The 22766-nt window shown below is 43.5% G+C and overlaps 1 protein-coding gene across 2 annotated transcripts; it reads left to right on the top strand.

The window, feature by feature from the left end:
• The first annotated feature begins 1239 nt into the window (after nucleotides 1-1239).
• Nucleotides 1240-10108, top strand: SELENBP1 (selenium binding protein 1). Of its 2 annotated transcripts, none has more exons than XM_003769928.4 (12): nucleotides 1240-1332; nucleotides 3834-3887; nucleotides 4143-4255; nucleotides 4386-4571; nucleotides 4956-5076; nucleotides 6302-6484; nucleotides 6796-6974; nucleotides 8099-8177; nucleotides 8260-8381; nucleotides 8648-8740; nucleotides 8898-9016; nucleotides 9324-10107. In XM_003769928.4, the coding sequence occupies exons 1-12, from the start codon at nucleotides 1329-1331 to the stop codon at nucleotides 9484-9486; spliced, it is 1416 nt and encodes a 471-aa protein (XP_003769976.1). In that variant the 5' UTR covers nucleotides 1240-1328; the 3' UTR covers nucleotides 9487-10107. The 2 variants fall into 2 exon arrangements, with proteins under 2 accessions (XP_003769976.1, XP_031823380.1); XM_031967520.1 differs by lacking the exon at nucleotides 1240-1332 and adding an exon at nucleotides 1339-1492 and having other exon boundaries at nucleotides 9324-10108.
• Nucleotides 10109-22766: the final 12658 nt, after the last annotated feature.

The following is a 22766-nucleotide window of genomic DNA, read 5'->3' as shown; positions in this document are numbered from 1 at the left end:
AGAAAGAAAGAAAGAAAGAGAAAGAAGAAAGAAGGAAAAGAAAGAAAGAAAGAAAGAAAGAAAGAAGGAAGAAGAAGAAAGAAAGAAAGGAAGAAGGAAAGTAAGGAAGAAAGAAAGAAGAAGAAAGAAGAAAGAAAGGAAAGAAGAAAGAAAGAAGAAAAGAAAGAAAGAAAGGAAGGAAGGAAAAGAAAGAAAGAGAAAGAAGAAAGGAAGGAAGGAAAGAAAGAAGAAGAAAGAAGAAAGAAAGAAAGAAAGAAAGGAAGAAAGAAAGGAAGGAAGAGAAAGAAAAGAAGAAAGAAGGAAGGAAGGAAGAAGGAAGAAAAGAAAGAAGGAAAGGAAAGAAAGAAAGAAAGAAAGAAAGAAAGAAAGAAAGAAAGAAAGAAAGAAAAGAAAGAAAGAAAGAGAAAGAATTGACTAGGAAGCAACAGACAGAATGCTAGGAGAGGATCAAGAAAGAAAGACAGGGAGATGGAAGGAAGGAGAAGAAGGAGAGAAGGAAGAAAGCTGAACCTCTCCAGAGAAAGACATCAGAAGGCCTCAGAAAGATAGGGAAGCTACAAGAAGAGAAAGATAAGGAGACAAGAATATGTAAACCCAGGAAGGACAGGAAGTAAAAAGAAGGAAGGACTAGGAAAGGAAGGAAGCTGATAGAAGGCAAGACAGGAACTAATTGATCAAAACTAAGCCTAGGAGGAACGGCCTGACTCCATGCCCCAATCCACACTGCCATAGAGAAAGGACTAGGAAGAAGGGCGAGCAGGGCAGATTCCCTAAATCGAAGAGAGAAGCTAGAAAGATAATAATAGGGAGACTCCGCTTTCTCTTCATTTCAAACCCAACACTAACCCCTTTGTGGTCAGACAGAGCCTAACCCTCACTGGGGGTGAAGGTGGGAGGGAGTCACCGGTGGGTCAGTGGAGGGCAGCGGAGTAAAGTGGACATGAGGCCCATGGTCTGGGCAATCCGGAGCAGGGGAGGAAGAAGAGGCTCTGCCAGGGCCGGGGGGCCTCGGATGGGACAGCAGATCCCAAGAACAAGAGCAGAACAGAGCCACCTCCCGTCAAGCCCCAGGGAACTTCTCTAGAGAGGTCCCTCTCCCTCCTCCTCCTCACCGGCCCTTCCCCCACCCCTTTAAACCAACATGGCTCAGACTACTGGTTAGCCTTGGCCAGCAGTAGCACCCGTGCGCCTTCCCCCTGGCCGGATGCCCGGGTCCTCCCCTGCCCCACCCCCCAGGGTTACATAAATTCCCTCCCCTCTACCCCTGCCCAGTCCCCAGTTGCAGCCTCGAGAAGCCCCAGCCAGATTGCAGACAAGAGGTGAACAGCATGGGTAAGAGCACAGCCACTTTCTTCTCCTCCCCCCACAATGACAAACACTCAGAAGGCTTCGGAGAGCCCGGACCCCATCCCTCCCTCCCCAAGTTGTTCCTCTCTCCCCTTCAGCCGGCCCGGTCAGCTCTCAGGAGTACTCCGCCAGGATCCACACAGAGGTAGCACAGACTGGGAGGACTCTTCTTTCCTTCCCAGTTCAGCTGGGCCTGAGATCCCCAGACTTTGTCCTGCCAGGGTTAGGAGAAAAAATGTGGAGAATGCTTTCCCCTTCCCCCTTCCAGACCTGTGATCCTCCAGACCACCAGAAGCACCCTTTGACCTTATGTTGCCTCAGGTAGGTGAGAGCAGCATCAGCAGCGGACTCTGTCTGGGGTCAGTAAGCCCCAGAATCACATCCTCGGCCCTCCCAAGGTTGGCTTTGGCCGGCCCAGATGCCCCAGGCCGCTTAGGGAGAGGAAATCTCCGAAGCTTTAGTAGCCTTCTCTTTTCTGCAGAGTCCAGCCCTGATTTGTCACCTGCCCCTGGTGAACAGGCTAGAGTTGGGTCGTCTTCTGGAACCGTGTGAAGTTCTGAGCTCTGTGGGGCCTTGGCCGGGAGAGGATCCGGGATGGAATTTCCTTGGGGCCCTTTTTTTAAGACAGCGGGTGGGAGGATTGGAATTGATTAGCAGCCAGCCTCTGGGAAGTGGTGAGGTGGGAACGTAGAACCCAAGATGAGAGATTCAGTCTCGTTAGGAATTCTTTTGGAGTGGTTTGCCAGTTTGCCACTTTTTCTCCAGCTCATTTGACAGATGAAGAAACTGAGGCATACAGGGACAGTGACTTGCCCAGGGATACACAGCCAGTCCGTCTGAGGCCACATTTGAGCTCAGGTCTTCTTGACTCCGGGCCTGGCGCTCTCTCCACTGTGCCCACCTGGCTGCCCTGCACCTCGGAGGAGAGATGGGACCTAATTTTTTCAACTCTGAAATCTCCAACTCCCTTTGGATCTCATTTGTCTTTGTATCTCAGTATTTCTGCCTTTGTGTTTGGAGTCTCTTCCTCTCTCTTCCTGTGTCTCTCCCCTGTATAGTGCTAAACTGCCAGCATAGGGCCACAAAGTGGTCAAATAGGTCTCCTTAATTCCCTTCTCTGTGGTTCCTCCCAAAGTGTTAGAACCCAAAGGGTTCTACCCAAGTGGGACCCTACCAGAAGCCGGAGTGCCTTCTGGACCCAGTATCCCTGGGGCTGATGAGCTGCTGCTCTCCACTCATATCCAGGGCAAGGTTAACATCAGCAGAATCACAACTGTAGGGATCTAGGGGTGATCGTTTCCACTGGCTTCCCCACATCTGTGAATCCTCATTCCTAGAGACAGACCAGATTGGCTATGATGCAGGGAGGTTAGAACCAGACCCATTTCCCATTCTTTCCTCTCCTACCCTCTCTTTATTTACTCTTTCTCAATTTGTGGCTCTTCTCTCCAGTCCTTCCAGTGTGTCACCTCCAAACTGTGGGGTATCTAACAGATGCATAAGTGGCAGTCTCCGCCAAAAATAATTCCTTTCCCCTGGAATCACTCCAGAACATCTTGTCCCTTCCTCCACCCCGATGACTTCCACCACAGCTTTCTGGGAATGACTGGGGCCATCTTGTACAGATCATGGCCCCTCACCTGCAGCAGCCCCTTCTGGGCCTAGCCCTTTGGAGTTTATTGTATTCAGGCTTCTGGTTATATAATGTGGGTCCCTGGCAAGAAGCCCCAGGAAGGACTGAGTATTGCCTAACCACACCCAGCTTGGGTCCCTCTTAGTTTACTTTTGCATGTTCTTTCCCAGCAGATTATCAACATTTCTCTGAGACTCTGGAGATATCAGCCAAAAAAAAAAAAAAAAAAAAAAAGTTTTCAATTTCCTGAATTCTGCCCTCTTAAGACCCAGACTTGATCAGTCTCCAGGTTATTCTTTCCCCTTTCCTTTCCAGTGGGAGAAGGATGACAGTGGAGGAGAGAAAACACCCTTGTTAGAAAGGTAGAAAACTGAACCAGAAGCCTGTGCCAATTGAGCAGATGACGCAGGCCATGGAGGAAGCCAGAACGTGTGTCTTGGGGGACTACAGATGTGTGGCTTAGAAGTGGTGAGGGGTCACCATTTAATAAAAATGCTGGAGAGCTCTCTAGGACAAAACAAAGTTTATTATACTTTCTCGTGAGAAAGTATAATCCTCATTGGCTGAGGATCTTACATTCTAAACGCAGGAACTACCCAAGAAATTGAACTTGACCAATAAGTACATAGTTGCCCGTATTTGACTGAAATAGGGAGAAAATGATGTCTTGGGAGGATAGCAGGAAGAGGACTTAGGTATGCCCTTGGATCAATGCTCACAGTCCTTCAGACCTACTCCAGCTCTGAAGCAGATGAAGCCTTACTCGATTTTCATAATTGTCCTGAGAGAGCTCACCTCATCTGGTTCACAGAGATGAGCCACTCTCTGACCCAAACTTCTCTCTCTTCCACAGCCAAATGTGAGAAATGTGGACCCGGCTATCCCACGCCTCTGGATGCCATGAAAGGCAAGTGTACCTGCTGCCCCGGGACAGGGAGAGGTGCCAGGAGACCCAGCACTTGATGTTCTTCAGAGAACCCTGCCCTTGAATGGGGCTGGGCTCTGCAGCTGCTCTGCTAAATGAGCAGGATCTGGCTGGGGGTCCCCGGCCTTGGCTCCCCGTGGGTTCTGGCTCCTTCCTCTCCCCCACAGCGCCCATTCTCAGACCTCACCTAGTGCCCTCGGCCAGGTCTGTGTAGGCTGACCCACTGTTTGTTATCAGGGCCCCGAGAAGAGCTTCTCTACCTGCCCTGTATCTACAGGAACACGGGCACAGAGGCCCCTGACTACTTGGCCACCATTGACGTGGACCCCAAGTCTCCTTCCTACAGCCAGGTAAGATGGGCCTGGAGCTCTCCCACCCAGCCCCTCGCCCCCACTGGGTGCCATTCCCCCTCTGTCTCAGGGGGGTGGGGGCTTCTGCTGCGGCCCTTTCCCCCTTTGCCCACTGGGCCTCTGCCCCCAGGTGATCCACAGGCTGCCAATGCCGCACCTGAAGGACGAGCTCCATCACTCCGGCTGGAACACCTGCAGCAGCTGTTTTGGTGACAGCAGCAAATCCCGCACCAAGCTCATCCTGCCCAGCCTCATTTCCTCCCGCGTCTACGTGGTGGACGTGGCCACCGAGCCCAGGGCCCCAAAGCTGCATAAGGCAGGTCCCTCTCCTGGCCCACAAGATCCACAATGTCTGCCTCTTCCCTCCATTCCCAAAGAACACCTCCTCCAAGAGTCCGCTCTTTAGTGGGAAGTTTCCTGCAGCAATAGGAAGAGACCAAACAGGGGAAGCGTGGGATACCCCCCTCTAATGCCCCCGTCAGGGGCGAGCTCTCCGTACAGCACAGCTGGGGCAGGAAGGCAGAATCACAGGTGGCCCAGCACCTGCTTGGATGCTCACAGCGATTCCAAGATCCCATGTGCCCCCTCCAAAGGGAGCCGACCTCTGGAAGGGGAATGGGGAGTTTCTGATGTTCTAATTAAGATTGGGAAAAAACCATGAAGATGGGGGTTGCTGACCCTACTCCCAACTTCCATCCAGGTGGTGGAGCCCACAGAAGTGATGTCCAAGTGTGACCTGGCCTACCTGCACACCAGCCACTGCCTGCCCAGTGGGGAAGTGATGATCAGTGCCCTGGGGGATCCGAAGGGCAATGCTAAAGGTACCAGCTTGACAGAGAAGGGTTCTTGTGGGAGGGCAGAGACCTACATGTCTGGGCAGGGGATGCAGGGGCAGGACCAGGGCTAGCTTCATCTCAAGATGCTGGAGCAGCCTGAGGGGCTGCCGACCTACTAAATGAATGAAAAAGCTCGTGTTTATCCGTGTGCCAAGCACTGTGCTGGGTGCTGAGGACCCAAATGCAAAGGACAGTCTCTGCTCTCCAGAAGCTCAGGTTCTAGTCTTTTTATTTTTATTTTTATTATAATAACTTTTTATTGACAGAACCCATGCCAGGGTAATTTTTTACAACATTATCCCTTGCACTCACTTTTGTTCTGATTTTTCCCCTCCTTCCACCCCCTCCCCTAGATGGCAAGCAGTCCTATATATGTTAAATATGTCGCAGTATATCCTAGATACAATATATGTGTGCACTCAGGTTCTAGTCTAATGGCCCCAAGGCCTCAGAGTGCAGCAGCAAAGCAGACCTTAACGCATCCTCCTGTATCTCATTTCTATTGACAAAATTATCTTTATTTCTGATGTTGAACCATGGGCTAGAGCCAAGACTTTCTTCTCTGGATCTTTATTGGGGAGGGCTCCGGAGGAGGCAGGGGCTACAGGACTAGCAGAGCAGGGGTTGGGCCCCATCTCCAGGAGGATTGGTCCCCGGATGATGGTCTTAGTGATCAGGGAAGGGAGGGGTTTGTACCCCCAGGACGTGGCGCCTTAATAAATGCTTGTTGCCTTGACTGGGTCTGGTCTGCCCTGTTCTTCCTGGGACTCAAGCTGACGGGCCTTAAAGGGGTAGAGAGCTGTTGGTGAGGGCAGGAATAGGGGGGCCCTCTTCACTAGGGCAGCAGAGCGTGGACTTCCTAACAATTAATTGTGTCCTTAGTCAATAGACTTCCTAACAATTGTGTCCTTAAGTCAATTAATTTAACCCTTATGGACCTGTTTCTTCATCTGTAAAATGAAGGCTGAATTCCAGTCTTCAGATTCTAACATTTCTAAGTAAGGCATTCTCTGCATTAAGAACCACCTACCTTTAAGGGGCAGGAAGCAAAGGAATGATAGCATAAAAGCCCCGGGAACCCCTCTCAGTGTGAGTCCTGGGAGATAAGCTCCTGGGAACTGCGCCACCTAGAAGTCCGTGCCTGGGTACAGAACTACCTTCTGGAGTGGGATGAGTCTGCGAGCCCCCTTCTCCATACTTCCTTCCTCAGGAGGGTTTCTGCTGCTGGATGGAGAGACATTTGAGGTGAAGGGGACGTGGCAGAAGCCCGGAGGGGCTGCTCGAATGGGCTATGACTTCTGGTACCAGCCTCGGCACAACGTCCTGATCAGCTCCGAGTGGGCTGCTCCCAATGTGTTCAAGGATGGCTTCAATCCTGCAGATGTCTCTGTTGGTAAGGACTTTCCTACTCCGATTCCCAACTTGCTAGGTCTCATTTCTCCTTCCTCCCACTTTTCCCATCCCTGGGCTGTAGACTCCTGGGGATAGGGTCTCGGAGCTGCTGAGTGTTCTTTCCTCCATCCCAGACTTGGCTCTGGTTTCCTACTTTCTCTCTTCCTAGAACCCTTTGTTCAGACTTCCAGCTTCTTGCCTTGTCTTCAGCCTCGCTCCCCACTGTTCCCTCTCACCCCTTAAGCCTTGTGTTCTGATAGCTAAGGATTCCTCATCCCTACTCTCTGTACGCCGACTCTCCATCCTTCTTAGGGCTGTACGGGAGCCAGCTGCATGTTTGGGACTGGCAGCGTCGGGAGCTCATACAGACTCTACAATTGGAGGATGGGCTAATCCCCTTGGAGATCAGGTTCTTGCATGACCCAGCTGCTTCTCAGGGCTTTGTGGGGTGTGCCCTCAGCTCCAATATCCAGCGTTTCTACAAGACTGAGGTGAGTAGAATACTACTTTGCTGACATTGTATGATGGTCAACTTTGATAGATTTAATTTTTCTCAGCAATACAATGATCCAAGATACTTCCAATAGCTTGTGATGGAAAATGCCATCCACATTCAGAGAAAGAACTATGGAGTCCAAATGTAGATTGAAACATACTATTTTTACTTTTTTTTAAAATTTGTTTTCTCTTTCTTGTGGTTTTTCCCTTTTGTTCCGATTCCTCTTTCACATGACAAATATGGAAATACGTTTAACATGATTGTGCACATATAACCTGTATTAGATTGTTTGCTGTCTTAGGGAGGGGGTAGGGAAGGGAAGGAGAGACATTTGGAACTCAAAATCTTACAAAAATGAATGTTGAAAACTACATGTAATTGGAAAAAAAATACTATTAAGTGCAAAAGATTTATATCATAAAAAAGACTACTACTGTGCTGTAAGAAATGATGGGGTTAGTTTTAGAAAAACATGAAAAGATTTGCATAACTGAGTGAAATAAGCAAAAGCAAGAGAACATTGTATATGGTGACTGTAATACCATTCAAAGAGTAGCTGAGTGACTAAGCTATTCCAAGTAACATGACTGTTCAATTACAAAAGACTTATGAAGGAAGATACTGGACATCTCCAGAGAAAGAACTGACAACCAAAAGTATGAGTCGTGTGGTTCCACATATTACCATTCAGTCACTTTCAGTCATGGCTGATTCATCTTGACCCTTTTGGGGGGTTTTCTTGGCAAGCACACTAGTTCCCCACACAGATCTATATCAAATGCTTGGCCTTCTCTAATGTGGAGTTGGAAAGGAGGGATTCAGCTCAGAAATCAAAATCTAAATTAAAAATAATTTAAAAGGATGACTAGGTATGACCCTCTCCATTAATCTTACCCCTCATTCTTAGATCCAGACCTAAGAAAACAAGGCCACAGTTGCACCTCCACTTCCCCTAGCTGCATAGTCCCATGGTCTTGGTCCTCTTACCATACTCAAACCTTGCCAGCACAGAGGTGCTCAATAGACACTTGGTAACCAACTTTTCTCTGCTTGCAAGCAGAGGGGGTCTGAATGTGTCTCTTTTCTCCCCATCCTTGCTGGTCCTCTCTGATACAGGGCGGGAAGTGGGCAATTGAGAAGGTGATCCAGGTGCCATCCAAGAAAGTGGAGGGGTGGATGCTGCCCGATATGCCAGGTGAGCCCCGTGGGGAGGGCATCTAACTGCTTGCAGGAGGCAGGGAATCCAGGGATCAAGCCGTCCTTTTCTTCTCCTTCAGGCCTGATCACAGATATTCTCCTGTCGCTGGATGATCGGTTCCTCTATTTCAGCAACTGGGTCCACGGCGATCTGAGGCAGTACGACATCTCAGACCCCCAAAGGCCCCGCCTCGTGGGACAGGTTGTGGAGCTGGGGGGAGGAAAACCCAAGGGGAGCAAAAGTCGAGGAAAAGGGGGTAAAGGGGGAAGGGGGAACAGGACAGATCACTGAGGAGACAAGTAGGGAAGGGAAGGCAAGAAGCTCAGCAGGCTGGCAAGGAGAGCCGACCAGGAGCCAGACTGGGGCATAGTGGGCTTGGGAGGGGGAGCGGGGTGGGACCAGCTGTCGGATGCAGCTCAAAGGAAGGGGGGGAACAGTGGCCCTGTGCTCACCTCTCTCCCTATCAGATATTCATTGGAGGCAGCATTGTTCAGGGAGGCCCCGTGCGAGTCCTAGAGGATAAGGAATTGAAGTGTCAACCGGTGCCTCTGGTGGTCAAGGTAAGAGCACCTCCTTCCCTCAAAAGCCATCCCCAAGATCTGGGACCCTGACCTAGGAGTTTTCCTCTCTCTACCCTGCATGGGAGGGAAGGGGGAGAGAGAGATGTCTGGATTTATCTCAGCAGAGGCTATCAGGATCTTTGTGCTTCTTCCCCAGGGTAAGAAGATCCAGGGGGGTCCCCAGATGATCCAGCTCAGCTTGGATGGACGGCGTCTCTATGTCACCACCTCCCTATACAGTGCTTGGGATAAGCAGTTCTACCCTGATCTCATTAAGTAAGAGCCAGCCTCTCTTCCCCATCCTTTTCCCTCTCCCTCCACCACCCCAAAGAAACTCCTTGCCAGGCTTCTCCAAGTCCACACACTTTTGGGTTCCTTACATAGAAACCTAATCCCCATGATTGTCCTGAAAACTTGCCCCTAAACATCATCCCACGGAAGTGTCCAAGTTGGGGAGGAAAAATTCCCATGGTTCGGCTGGAGGAGGAGTGAACAAGAGAATCCCAAGGGAAAGAAGGACTTGACCTTCTCCTCCCATATATCTTCTCCTACCTCATGGATCCATATTTTCCTTTTCCTCCAGGGAGGGCTCTGTGATGCTGCAGGTTGATGTGGACACAGAGAAGGGGGGCTTGACACTGAACCCTGATTTCCTGGTGGATTTTGGGAAGGAACCTCTGGGCCCAGCTCTAGCCCATGAGCTCCGCTACCCTGGGGGTGACTGTTCTTCTGACATCTGGCTCTGAGCCACCCCTGCCCTCCTTCGGAGCCCAAACTCCTCAGGCTCTGCAAGTCTGGGCCTCTTGGCAGGGCCTTCTGACTTCCTTCCCCATTTGTACCCCACCAAGCCCTTGGGGAGGGGAGAACCTGGTCTGGAATCTTAAGAAGCAGCTCCCTTTTTAATCCCTGATTATATTTGCTCATCATCTGCTATTTTTATATGGTTTCTTGGTTAACCTCGATGTTGCCGTGATCTTCCCATCTCCCTCCTCCCACTGGTGGTGGGTATTAAGGAATAAATCAAATACTTTCCCTTGGGTCTTTTATAATTGAGAGAGATAGGCATTTACATGTAGATATATATTCCCAGCACAGCTGGCCTTTTTTGCTTAGGCTAAGGAGCATGCAAGAGTTTTATGAGCTTGTAAACCCAACTCCACATCCATTACGTGTGTCTAGTTAGCCCGTGCGATTATAATATAGTGCTATAAGATGATAAATATGAAAATACATTTAATATGACTGAACATATCTATATCCTCTATTAGACTGCTTGCTGCCACGGGAAAAAGGAAGGATGGGAGGGAGGGAGAAAAATAGAAATTAAAACCTTTAAAATGCTGAAAAATAAAAAAAGATTTTTTAAAGAATGTAGTGTTCATTGATTAGAAAAAAAGCAAATTAAAACAACTCTGAGGTACCACCTCACACCTCTCAGATTGGCTAAGATGACAGGAAAAGATAATGATAACTGTTGGAGGGGATGTGGGAGAACTAGGACTCTAATGCATTATTGGTGGAATTGTGAAGTGATCCAAACATTCTGAAGAGCAATTTGGAACTGTGCCCAAAGGGCTATAAAACTAAACTAAAAACCCTTTGACCCAGCAGTTTCACAACTGGGTCTGTTCCCCAGAGAGATCTGGGGGAGAAAGGCCCCATGTGTGCAAAAATGTTTGTAGCACCTCTTTTTGTAGTGGTGAAGAATTGGAAAAGGAGTAAGATGTCCATCATTTGGGGAATGGCTGAACAAGCTGTGGTACATGGAGGTAGTGGAATATTATTGTTCTATAAAAAGAGATGAACAAGTTGATTATAAAAAGGCCTGGAAAGATTTACACGAATTGATGCTGAGAGAAACAAGCAGAACCAGGAATGCATTGTACACAATAACAGCAAGAATGTGTGATGATCAGTCATGAAAGACTAGGCTCTTCTCAGTGTTCAGTGATCCAAAGTAATCCCAATAGACTTTGGACAGAAAAAGTCATTTGCGTCCAGAGAAAGAACTAAGGAGACTGAATGTAAATCATACATGCTATGTTCACTTCTTTTTTCTGTTTCTCTCTCCCATGGTTTTTGCTCTATGTTTTTTCTCTCCAACATGATTCATAAAGTAACATGTATTAAAAGCAAATAAATTTACTACAATAAAAGAAAAAAATGCAGGGCTAATGAGGGTCAAATCAATGACCCTTTAATAAGCTTTGCTATCTTCCAAAGTCTGGGTCTACCACACTTCTACCCCCAGCTAGCCATTGAGGAGATCATTAGGAGGATTAGGAGAAAGGGAATTCCCACTGATGAAGATAGTTATTTCCTCAGTGGAAAATAGACTTCATGTCATGCTGCCCACTATTTTCAAGTCAGCATATAACAGTCAAGTATGGAGAATGCAGAAACCAAAAAAAAAAAAAAAAAAAGGTCTGCCTCTGAGAAAAATATAATTTGCACATAAGTCAAAATGAAAAAAGAGAAAAGAATTTATATGTTTCTGATACTATAAATATGCATGAGGCCAGAAGGGGCAGAAACCACAAACAATCTCATATACTGACCAAAAACTTCATTATTCTGTTGAACAACTTTCTGTCAGATCAACTCCTACCACTTTCTAGTCCCTGGCTTCTTCCTTTGTTGAACTTGCCTCGGGAAGTAGCCCCTGATCTGTGTCACTGGTCCATGGCCCTCACACCTTACCAGAAGACCACAGGGAGCCCCCAGCTAGAGAAAGGACTTCACACTGTTCCAGTCAATTTAATGCTTAATTAGCCCATGAAAGGGCTGCTGAAACCTGTTGACCAAATTGTAGTTTGGCCAAGAAAGCTATATTATCTTTAAATAATTCCTTCACTTGTTTTGTAGAGTCTCCTTTTATCAGTACTCCCCTTCCAGTTCTACTTATCTCAGTTAAAAATATTCCTCATCCCTTCAACCCTCACCTTGAACCTGCTCTCATTCAATTTTCTCTTCTCCTTTGGGTCATAGTTTCAGACTTTAGGTTTTTGAGACTGAATCCAACTAATTCCCATACTATGTAAACCGTTTGGAAAAACAGGTAAAGGAGTCCTGCCAAATTCCTCCTATGACACAAATATGGTACTAATACCTAAACCAGGAAGAGCCGGAGAAAGAAAATTACTGATTAATCTCCCTAATGAATATCCATGCAAAACTTTTAAATAAAATACTAGCAAAGAATTACAATTTATCAGCAGGATAATACTTTGACCAAGTGGGATTTGGGTTTCCCAAGGTTGGTTCATTATCAGGAAAATTATTAGCATAATCAACCACTATAGCAATAATAGAACCAACAGGAATCGTATGAAAATCTTAATAGATGCAGAAAAAGCTTTTGACAAAATACAGCATCCATTCCTCTTAAAAACACTGGAGAGTGGGGCAGCTAAATGGTGCAGTGGATAGAGTACTGGCCCTGAAGTCAGGAGGGCCCCAGTTCAAATCTGCCTTTAGACACTTGACACTTCCTAGCTGTGTGACCCTGAGCAAATCACTTAAACCCTAATTGCCTCAGCAAAACAAAACATTCCCTCCCCCCCCCCCCACACACACACACTAGAGGGCATAGGGATAAAGGGAATTTCCTTGAAATAAACAGTATCTATCTAAAACCAACAGCAAGTATTATATGTAATAGAGAGAAGCCAGAGACTGATTCAGAACTGAAAAATTTTTGATTGGCTTAAATTATTGTAACAGAAGTACCTCTATATATTGGGTCTATAAAAGGGAGCAAACTGTGGTTAAGACTTAAAGGAATTTCCCTTCCCTGGAGAGAGGAACTAGTAAAGGCTTAGAGCAATAAACACTGTTGTTATTTATGTTCAGGGGAAGATCAAGTGATTTAAGTGGAGAAATTGAGAAGGAGGGGGCAGAGGCAACAGTGGAAAAGTCATGAGGTTCCACCATGAAGCAGTTAAGGCAATGATCAACCTCACTTTCCATGTCCCCTTCCCAATCTTCCCCTCCACTGTAATAGCTCCTTCTCACCTCTTTTATGTGAAATAATCTACCCCATTCTCTTTCTTCCACTGCATCTTTCTCACCCTTTAATTTTGTTTTTTTTTTGGATATCATTCCATAATAGTCAACTCACACTTATGCTTTATTGTCTATGTATACTCACTCTTTCTAATTGTAGGGTAATGATCAAAAAAAAAAAAAAAAAAAAAGGAATTCTTTGATTACTTCTGTGAATGAAAATATTTCTTGTTCAGCTTCAACCAGCTAGAAAGCAGAATACTCAAAGGACAAAGGGACAAAGGGAGACTAAATGGTTTTGGGAAAATTATTCTCTAAGAATATACCAAAAATGACCATTGTTCTATTTGATACAACCAGGGGTCCTCAAACTACGGCCGCGGGCCAGATGCAGCAGCTGAGGATGTTTATCCCCCTCATCCAGGGATATGAAGTTTCTTTATTTAAAGGCCCACAAAACAAAGTTTTTGTTTTTACTATAGTCCGGCCCTCCAACAGTCTGAGGGACAGTGAACTGGCCCCCTATTTAAAAAGTTTGAGGACCCCTACAAACTACTGAACTTTTACATTACTCTGAGCAGTCATTATAATTATATTTTATCACCATGTGAAATTTTCTTTGTGCAAGAATCTTATAAACTGTGAGTTTAAAATGAATTGTATTAGATATCCCTGAATATAATGGGCCTATGTCATTTTAGACATTTCTTTTAGGTATTTATTTCTAGCTGACTTGTATCTACAATATAGTACAGGTTTTCTTCCACATTCCTATCTATGTTTGTTAAAATCCCACTCAGAATTAAAGCATAACCTTTCCTTTCTTATTCCTTTTCAAAAAAAAATTTTTTTATAAAGCTAGGAGTGGCTTCAGAAAAAGTTGCACATTAATATTGTGCCATTAATATTGTGAAGCTGTGATTTGATTCTATAATCTTGGAAAAGAATTTGGAAGTAGTCAAAAAAGTTAATATACATAATAACAATAAATATGGAAGAATGATATATAGAGAGGTAGGTTAGAGCTCGGTTGTGTAGAATCCCAAGTGTATATTACAATAATGAAAGCATTTTACCTGATCCACTGGCTTTCAGTTTCTCCCCTCTGCAATATCCCTTCTCTCCTTTTCTCCCTAATACTCCTTTCTATACAACAGCCAGAATCTTTCAGCTCAAGAAATCAGCCCCTTCCTCAGAAACTTCCAGGGGTTCCCTACAATCTCAGCATTAGAGTATGGACTCCTGGCCGGGTACTTAAGGTCCTATACAATCTGGGGTAACCTGTCTTTCCATCCTTATTTCACATTACTCATAGGATCACGGAGTTAGAATTGAAGTCATCTTAGAGCTCTTCTAACTGCAGCCCTCACTTCACAGATAAGTCAATTCCAGAGAGCTCGACCTGATGAGGTAGTTTTATCATTTGCCCTTCCTGCCCTAACTCCCAGTGACTATCTTGGTCCCTGAGCCCTGCTAGCCATTTTCTCCTGACATATCAGAAGCTGTATCTGATTTGGGAAGAGACAAGGCACAGATTGGCTCTGGCAGTCTCATGGCCTGTAAGGCCTAAAATGAGGAGGAGACTATCTTCTTGTCTTCATTTGTATCATTTGTTGTAGAAATGATAGACTCCGGAGTCCTTACCTATCAACTGGAAGGAAAAGAGAGCTTGGTATAAATTGTGGATTTGGAAGGATCAAATTTGACCAGTTTTATAGATGAAGAGGCAAAAACTAAGAGAGATTAAACAATTTGACCCAAGTTGGGTAGCTAAGTGTCTGAGACAGGATTCAAACTTGGGGGTCTTCCCAAAGTCCATCCAAACCTTCTTAGGACACAGTCAACAAACTCCTCTCTTTCTGTCTCTATTACACATGGAAATAAGTAGGGAAGATGTTTCAGACATAGAGGAAAAATTGGTGCAAAGGCCCAGAGATGGGAGGTGGAGTGCTGACTGGTCTGACCTACAGGGTAGAAGTGAAGGGGTCGCCCTGGAAAATTCACCTCTGACATCTGCACTCCAGGGTAGATTGAGACCAGACTGAGAAGAGCTTTTTAAAAAAATTTTATGTTTAATACACATTGCTTTATAAATCATGCTAGGAGAAAAAAAAATCGGAGCAAAAGGGAAAAACAGTAGAAGAGAAAAAAAAAAAAACAGTAAAAAAGAAGTGAACATAGCATATGTTGATTTACATCCAGTCTCCTTGGTTCTTTTTCTGGATGCAGATGGCATTTTCTGTCCAAAATCTATTGGGATTGCTTTAGAACCACTGGGAAGAATCAAGTCTTTCATGGTTGATCATCACAGATTCTTGCTGTTATTATGCACAATATATTCCTGTTCTGTTTGTTTCACTCAGCATCAGTTTGTGTAAATCTTTCCAGGCCTTTCTAAAATCAGCTTGTTCATTTTTATAGAACAATAATATTCCATTACCTTCATGTACCACAACTTGTTCAGTCATTCCCCAACTGATGGGCACCCATCTCTTTTCCAATTCTTAGCTACCACAAAAAGAGCTGCTATGAACATTTTTGCGCATGTATGCAGAGTTTGATAGCCCTTTGGACATAGTTCCAAATTGCTCTCCAGAAGGGAGAGCTTTATCAGAAACACTGGCCATAAAAAATTGTTCTCAGCTTTGTACTGGATCAGTTTATAAGTCCACCAACAATGTATCAGTGTACAGTTTTCCCACATCCCCTTCAACATTTATCATTATCTTTTCCTGTCATCTTAGTCAACCTGAGAGGTGTGAGATAGTATTATTTTAAGTGACATTTTAGACCATTTTTTTCATATGATTATAAATGGCTTTAATTTCATCATCTGAAAATTGTTCATATCCTTTGATCATTTACCAATTGGGGAATGATTTGTATTTTTATGTGACATGGTTCTTTATATATATTTAGAAATGAGAGCTTTATCAGAAACACGGGCCATAAAAAATTGTTCCCAGCTTTGTACTTCCCTTTAAATCTTGTTTGTTAGTTTTTGTTTCTGCAAAAGCTTTTTAATTTAATGTAATCAAAGTTGTTCATTTTGCCTTCTTTGGTCATAAATTCCTCCATTTTCCAAAGATCTGAAAAATTATCCCTTGCTCTAATTTGCTTATAGTATCACCTTTTATGCCCAAATCATATACCCATTTTGACCTTATTTTGGTATGAGGTGTAAGATGTACGTCTATGCCGAGTTTCTGACAATTTCTGACAATTTTGTCAAAATAATGTCTGAAAATAATGTATTTTGCAGTTTTCCCAGCCATTTTTGTGAAATAATGAGTTCTTATTTCAGAAGCTGGAGTTTAAGTGTTTATCGAATACTAGATTATTATAAGTCTTTATTATTGTGCTGCATGTATTTAATCTATTCCATTGATCTACCACTCTATTTCTTGGCCTGTACCAAATGCTTTTGATAACTGTGCTTTATAAAATAGTTTTAAGTTTAATACTAAGCCACCATACTTTGTATTTTTTTTTATTAATTCCCTTGATATTTTTGACCTTTTGTTCTTCCAGATGAATTTTGTTATTTTTTTCTACTTATATAAAATAATTTAAAATGATTGGTATGGCATTGAACAAGTAGATCAATTAAGGCAGAATTGTAATTTTTATTATATTATCTTGGCCTACCCATGAGCAATTGATATTTTTCCAGTTATTTAATTTGACCTTATTTGTATGAGAAGTGTTTTGTAATTGTATTCATATAGTTACTGGTATTTTATTTTGTCTCCAGTTATTTTTAATTGAATTTCTTTTTTTATCTTTTGCTGCTGGACTTTGTCAGTGATATATAGAAATGATTTGTGTGGCTTTTATATTCTGCAACTTTGCTAAAGCTGTTAAATTTCAAATAGGTTTTTAGATCATTTCTAGGATCTGCTAAATATGTCATCATATCTGCAAAGAGTAATTTTATTTCCTCATTGCCTATTCTAATTCTTTTCCTTTTCTTTTTTTATTGCTAAAGTCAACATTTCTAGTACAATGTTGAATAATAGTGGTGATAATGGGCATCCTTATTTCACCCCTGATCTTATTGGGAATGTATCCAGTTTCTCTCCATTACAAATAATGCTTGCTGTTGATTTTATATAAATACTGCTCATTATTTTAAGAAAAGCTCCCTTTTCCTCTAAACACTTGTGTTTTTAATAGGAATGTGTGCTGAATTTTGTGGAAAGCTTTTTTCTGAATCTATTGAGATTATCATGATTTCTGTTGGTTTTGTTGTTGATATGGTAAATTATGGTGATAATTTTCCTGATATTGAACCAGCCCTGAATTCCTGATATAAATCCCACTTGGTCATAGTGTACTATCCTGCTGATAAGTTGCTGTAATCTTTTTGCTAATATTTTATTTAAAATTTTTGCACTCATATTCATTAGGGAGATTGGTCTGTAATTTTTTTCTCTGTTCTGGTTCTTCCTGGTTTAGGTTTCAGTACCATATTTGTGTCATAGCTGGATTTTATTGAGCAGAGAGTGACATGGTTTAAGAGCTGTATGGGGGACAGAATGAAGCAGGGAAAAGCTTAAGGAGGGAAAACCAATTAGGAGGCCATATCAGGGCATCACCTCTCTGATGTCATGGTCCCCTCTTATGAGAACAAAGAACAAACAACAAGAGTAGCTGGGTGGTGCAATGGATGAAGTCAGGAGAACCTGAATTTAAATTTGACCTCAGATACTTGATATTTACTAGCTGTGTGATCCTGGGTAAGTCATTTAAGCCTGATTGCTTTGGGGGAAAAAATACCAGTGCAGGAGAGAGGTGAAGAGGGTCTGAACTATGGTGAGTAGGGGTAGGATTGTTATTTGAGAGGCGCTGAGAATAATACCAAGGTTTTAAATGTGGGTGATTGAACAAAAAATAGAAGAGTCTAGAAAAGGGATGGATTGAGGGAGGAGATAATGAGGACTACTTGGTCTTTTTTTTAATAGTTTTTTATTTACAAGTTATATATATGGGTAATTTTACAGCATTGACAATTGCCAAACCTTTTGTTCCAATTTTTCCCCTCCTTTCCCCCACCTCCTCCCCTAGATGGCAGGATGACCAGTAGATGTTAAATATATTAAAATATAAATTAGATACACAATAAGTATACATGACCAAAACGTTATTTTGCTGTACAAAAAGAATCGGACTCTGAAATATTGTACAATTAGCCTGTGTAGGAAATCCAAAATGCAGGCAGGCAAAAATATAGGGATTGGGAATTCAATGTAATGGTTCTTAGTCATCTCCCAGAGTTCTTTCGCTGGGCGTAGCTGGTTCAGTTCATTACTGCTCCATTGGAACTGATTTGGTTCATCTCATTGCTGAGGATGGCCAGGTCCATCAGAAATGGTCATCATATAGTATTGTTGTTGAAGTGTATAATGATCGCCTGGCCCTGCTTGTTTCACTCAGCATCAGTTCGTGTAAGTTTCTCAAGGCCTTTCTGAAATCATGCTGTTGGTCATTTCTTACCAAACAATAATATTCCATAATATTCATATACGATTTATTCAGCCATTCTCCAATTGAGGGACACCCACTCATTTTCCAGTTTCTGGCCACTACAAAGAGGGCTGACACAAACATTCGTGCACATACAGGTCCTTTTCCCTTCTTTATGATCAATGAGGACTATTTTGGACATTTAGTTTAGTATGCTTATGGAACACCCAATAGAGTGACGGAAGACCAGAGGTCAAGGGGAAGGCTAGGAACTAAATACAGAGCTCTGACAACCATCAGAAAGAGGTAAGTAAACCTGTTTGAAATGAAGAAGTTGCTGAGAGGATACAGAAAGGAAAAGGCTTGAGAGGGAATCTGGGTACACGCCCACGATGAAAAGGCTGATACAAATGATGATCCAGCAAAGGAGACTGAAGGGGAGCTGTCAGGCAAGTACAGGACAAATGGAGAGAACAATGTCAGAAAAAGCAAGAGAAGAGAATACCCAGGGGGAAAAAGTGTTCAATAGTGTTGCATGCTGCAAAGCAGCCAAGGAGGATAAGGTCTGGGCAAAGAGATCTGGCCTTTAAGAAATCACTGCTAACTTTCAAGAAAGCATGTTCCTGAAGGACCAGGTCTCTAGGTATACACACAATCAGTCCAGTATTCTGGAGTTAACTCCAAGGAAATTTCCAAAACCAATCCATCAGCACATATATAGTAAGCATGAGCTGCTAAAGATACAATATACAAAACACAAAAGTCCATCTCAAAAAACTTATATTCTACTAAATGGAAAGCTTAGGCACAGCTGTATCTAGGTTTTCCCCAAAATGGGTAACGAGGTTTTCAGTTCTTATATAGATCAAAGTAAAAAATGCAAATTGGACATAGGACATCCTTTATTTTGCCCCATGGGGGGAAAGCCATAAGATGCAAAGGAGCTGTGGGAGCCCCTAAACAGATACAGAAAATACCCAAAACATTTAAATAGACTGTTAGCTCTTCTCAAAAGGGAATACAACTTGAGGATAACTTTCTCACAGAATCCTGCATAGTCCCCCCAAAAACTAAAGTCCCATATTGTGGTTTAGACACTCCTCCTCCTCCCCCCAACTAATTCTGGGACCCAGGCATGATTTAAACACTATTAAATAAGCAATCTCTTCTCCTCCCTTCTTGGGACATCAGCCTGTCTGCTTCAGCCAGGCTACAAGCATTTATGAGGCTGGAAAACCCACTCTCAGATGCCCTCCTCTTGGAGGTAGGCAAGTTCACGTCTGCCTCTGCTGTGTGCTCCAGCTGTAAGTTACTACCACCTTCTGAAGACAGAAGAGAATTCTCTTATTCTGCCCCCACAGTGCTGGGCACAATATCCAAGTACAAAGGTGATGAAGGACACAGAACAGGACAAACCCTGGCAAAAAGTGTTCCAGCTCCAGTGCATCCTCCTGACTCCCAGCCCACCAATCATCTTGGAGGCAGCCTTGCCACTGAAAATCAATTCAGGAAAACACAAGAACCCATCGTTATTTGGAAGAGTACTAGAAAAACCTGCTTCCCTCCTCTCAGCAAAAAGGCAGTTAGCTAGAAGGTTAGAAGAGGGGAATAAGGCAAACATTTCAGATACAGCCAGTGAGTGAAACTGTTTTTAGTATATATTTATCTACACTTATCTGATTCAAGGAAAGGTTCTACTGTGGGCAAGAGGAGTCACTGGGAAGTGATAGTTCTTAAGTTTTTTAAAAGAGCTTCATTAAAAAAAAAAAAAGAAAACCAATTAAATATTTTCTGTATCAATGAAACGAGATGCTAATGAGCAAGTCCACACATTCCATGGGAAGATGCCACTCAAGATGCCCCAGGGAAGTCTTGCTGGACTCAAATTGACTAGGGAGCTCATGAAATTGATCAAGAACTGGCTTAATCGTTTTTGCACTATTTTTCCAGCACTTGCCACATCCAGCAGCTGCCAATTCTCTTCTGAAAGAAAATATGAAATAGAGGATCAGGGCTTCTGTGTAATCCATGAGCCTTTGATCTTATTCCCAAACCCTTATTTCAGACATTTTTTCATCTTCCTCTATGCTCTGTACTGAAATCACTAAACATCAGTATATCTGCTGATTTCATTTCGAGGCTATGAGTTAGTCCTTCATAACTCCTCTTACTTTGTAAACAATACTAGTCCATAAGCTGCACTCATTTTCACGATGGCCTTTTTGCAGACACTTAAGCCCCGAGCATTGCAATACAAGATGACAAAATGCCCAATGAATTCTGCCTTCAGACAATGAAGCTTACTCCATAACTGTGTTATTGCCTCTCCAAGGAGAACCTGACTGCTGTTCCATTGACAACTATCTTTTGTATTCTATCTTCATTAACACAAAAAAATGTCAAACTATATGGATATAGCAGACACACAAGACAGCAGATATGGTGCCCATCTGAACACTTCTCCTTTCTCACCAGAGTTAGTATGCTCATGCAACCAAAATTGGCTTTCCCAACTCAGACTGGGACCTTCTTTGAGCACTAAGTATAAAAGACAGATCTAAAAAGCTGATGATCCCATCAATGACACAAGTGAGTTCTTACAATGGTCTTCCTTTCAATGGTTGTCTGACTAGGATCTCACATTTAGAGTAATGACAATTCCAACAAATATTCACAGCCAGCCCATGTAAAGACTGGCCCCTCTCCCATGGCTCTGCCACCATGCCTGTACAAGAGCCCTGGGGCCTGGAGCCCAAGATCTCATCTGGGCCAGCAGCCTCCTGGCAATGAGCTTCTGTTTAGCCAGGCCAGACTTCAGAAAGCAACAGGCACAGCTGGTGGCTGCAGGCCCTGCTTTGCACCTTCCCAGCAGCCCAGATTTGGCCATAGCTTATGTCTCTTTGGAAATCCAAAATCCACCGGGATTACCACTGCACCATGAGGTGGCCCTGGAAAAGGACTTTGGGGAGAAGGGATAGCCATCAATCCTTTGAAGTCCAAATCAAATGCCATCTCCTCTTCCAGGAAGCCTTCCCCAAGTCCCTTCCCAATGCCCTACATCCCTATAGATTGTTGCCCTTCCCATGCACTTTTATTCGATTATATATTATAGCATTTGTTCATGTGGTGTATGATCCTGGTGCCATGAGCGCAGGAACGCCTGAACAAAGCTCTCATCCCACTCAGCTGCTTAGGCCTCCTCCCCAAATTGTACTACCTTTGTATCTCTTCTATACATGCATCTTCATTTTACATAATTCTCTTCTTTTTGTACTCTCAGCCCCAAAATTTATGCTCCTTGAGGGTAGGGATTTTTTCCTGTCTCTCTCTGCATCCCTAGTTCCTGGTAAATAGTAGCTGCTACTCAGTGCTTATTAAATGACTTAATTGGGGCAAAAGGACAACCTCCTAGTAAACTCATGTTGAAGCTGGAATACCTTGCCAGATTCACTTTAGTTAAACTGGCTATCTTGGAGCTTCCCGAAGCCTCTGGAAACTTTCTTGATGTAAATGGAGATCTCTGTAGCTCCTCCATCTTACCTCTGCAATTGTCAGCCTCCAAAGGCCTGTCCTCTGGAGCTACTCCTGACCACTCAAAGTGACTTTTGTTTCCTCTGGCTGGAACAATATTGTTTCAGCAATGAATGTCTTGGGTCAAACTCTCCAGCCTAATCAGTCGTCTTATCAGATCCATACTATATCTGGATCACAAAAGGGTTATTCAGACAACCGGCAAGTCCTAGTTGGATTGGCTCTACCTTGTGACAGATATGAATCATTAAATAAAACATTAAAAAATGTACAGAAGAAAACATACATAAAAGTTAAAAAACAAATGATTTTTTTTTTTACCAAAAAAAAGACTGTCATACAAAACATACTTGTTTTCTTTGATCTATTTTCTTATGAATAAGTTTTTTTTTTTAATCAAAATTTTCAGTACAAAGATCCTCAGCCTTCACTGGTTGCTTGGTTAGCGTTAATGAATTCCTCTTCCCTGACCAGAGTGCCACCCGTGTCACCTCCTTATATCCTGAAGAGGATTAGGATAGGAAATCCCTTCAAGTGCCTTAAAACTTGGGTAAGCCTAAAGGAGGAACTGTTGCCACCACAGCAAAGATGCAGGTAGCAGTCAGGAAAGACTCTTGGTAATGACTCCTGTCTCTTCTTACCCTGCAATTCTGGGGCTAGCCTAGGTCCTCCACATTAGGTTTTTAAGCTGGTCTTAACTGCATTTCAATATAATTAGGTTTCAGGGTAGTTATGTGTTTTAATTTATTCATTTCAGTAAGTCAATAAACATTTTCAGTAAGTACCCACTATGTTCCAAGCATTGAGGATGCAAAGAAAGGCAAAAGACAGTCCCCTGTGCTTAAGAGGCTCACAATCTAATGGGAAAAAGCAACAAGAAAACTGCTATGTACAAACAAGCTCTGTGATTGTTCAGTCTCATTGAGCTCTTCCTGATTCCATTTGAGTCTGCCATTCTTTTTTTTCTGGCTTATTTTACAGATGAAGAAATTGAGGCAAAGTTAAGTGACTTGCCCAGAGTCAC

The sequence above is a fragment of the Sarcophilus harrisii genome, chromosome 4, assembly GCF_902635505.1.
Source record: "Sarcophilus harrisii chromosome 4, mSarHar1.11, whole genome shotgun sequence".
Taxonomy (NCBI): domain Eukaryota; kingdom Metazoa; phylum Chordata; class Mammalia; order Dasyuromorphia; family Dasyuridae; genus Sarcophilus; species Sarcophilus harrisii.
The sequence above is the reverse complement of the archived record's forward strand: the minus strand, read 5'-3'. Positions and strand labels throughout refer to the sequence as shown.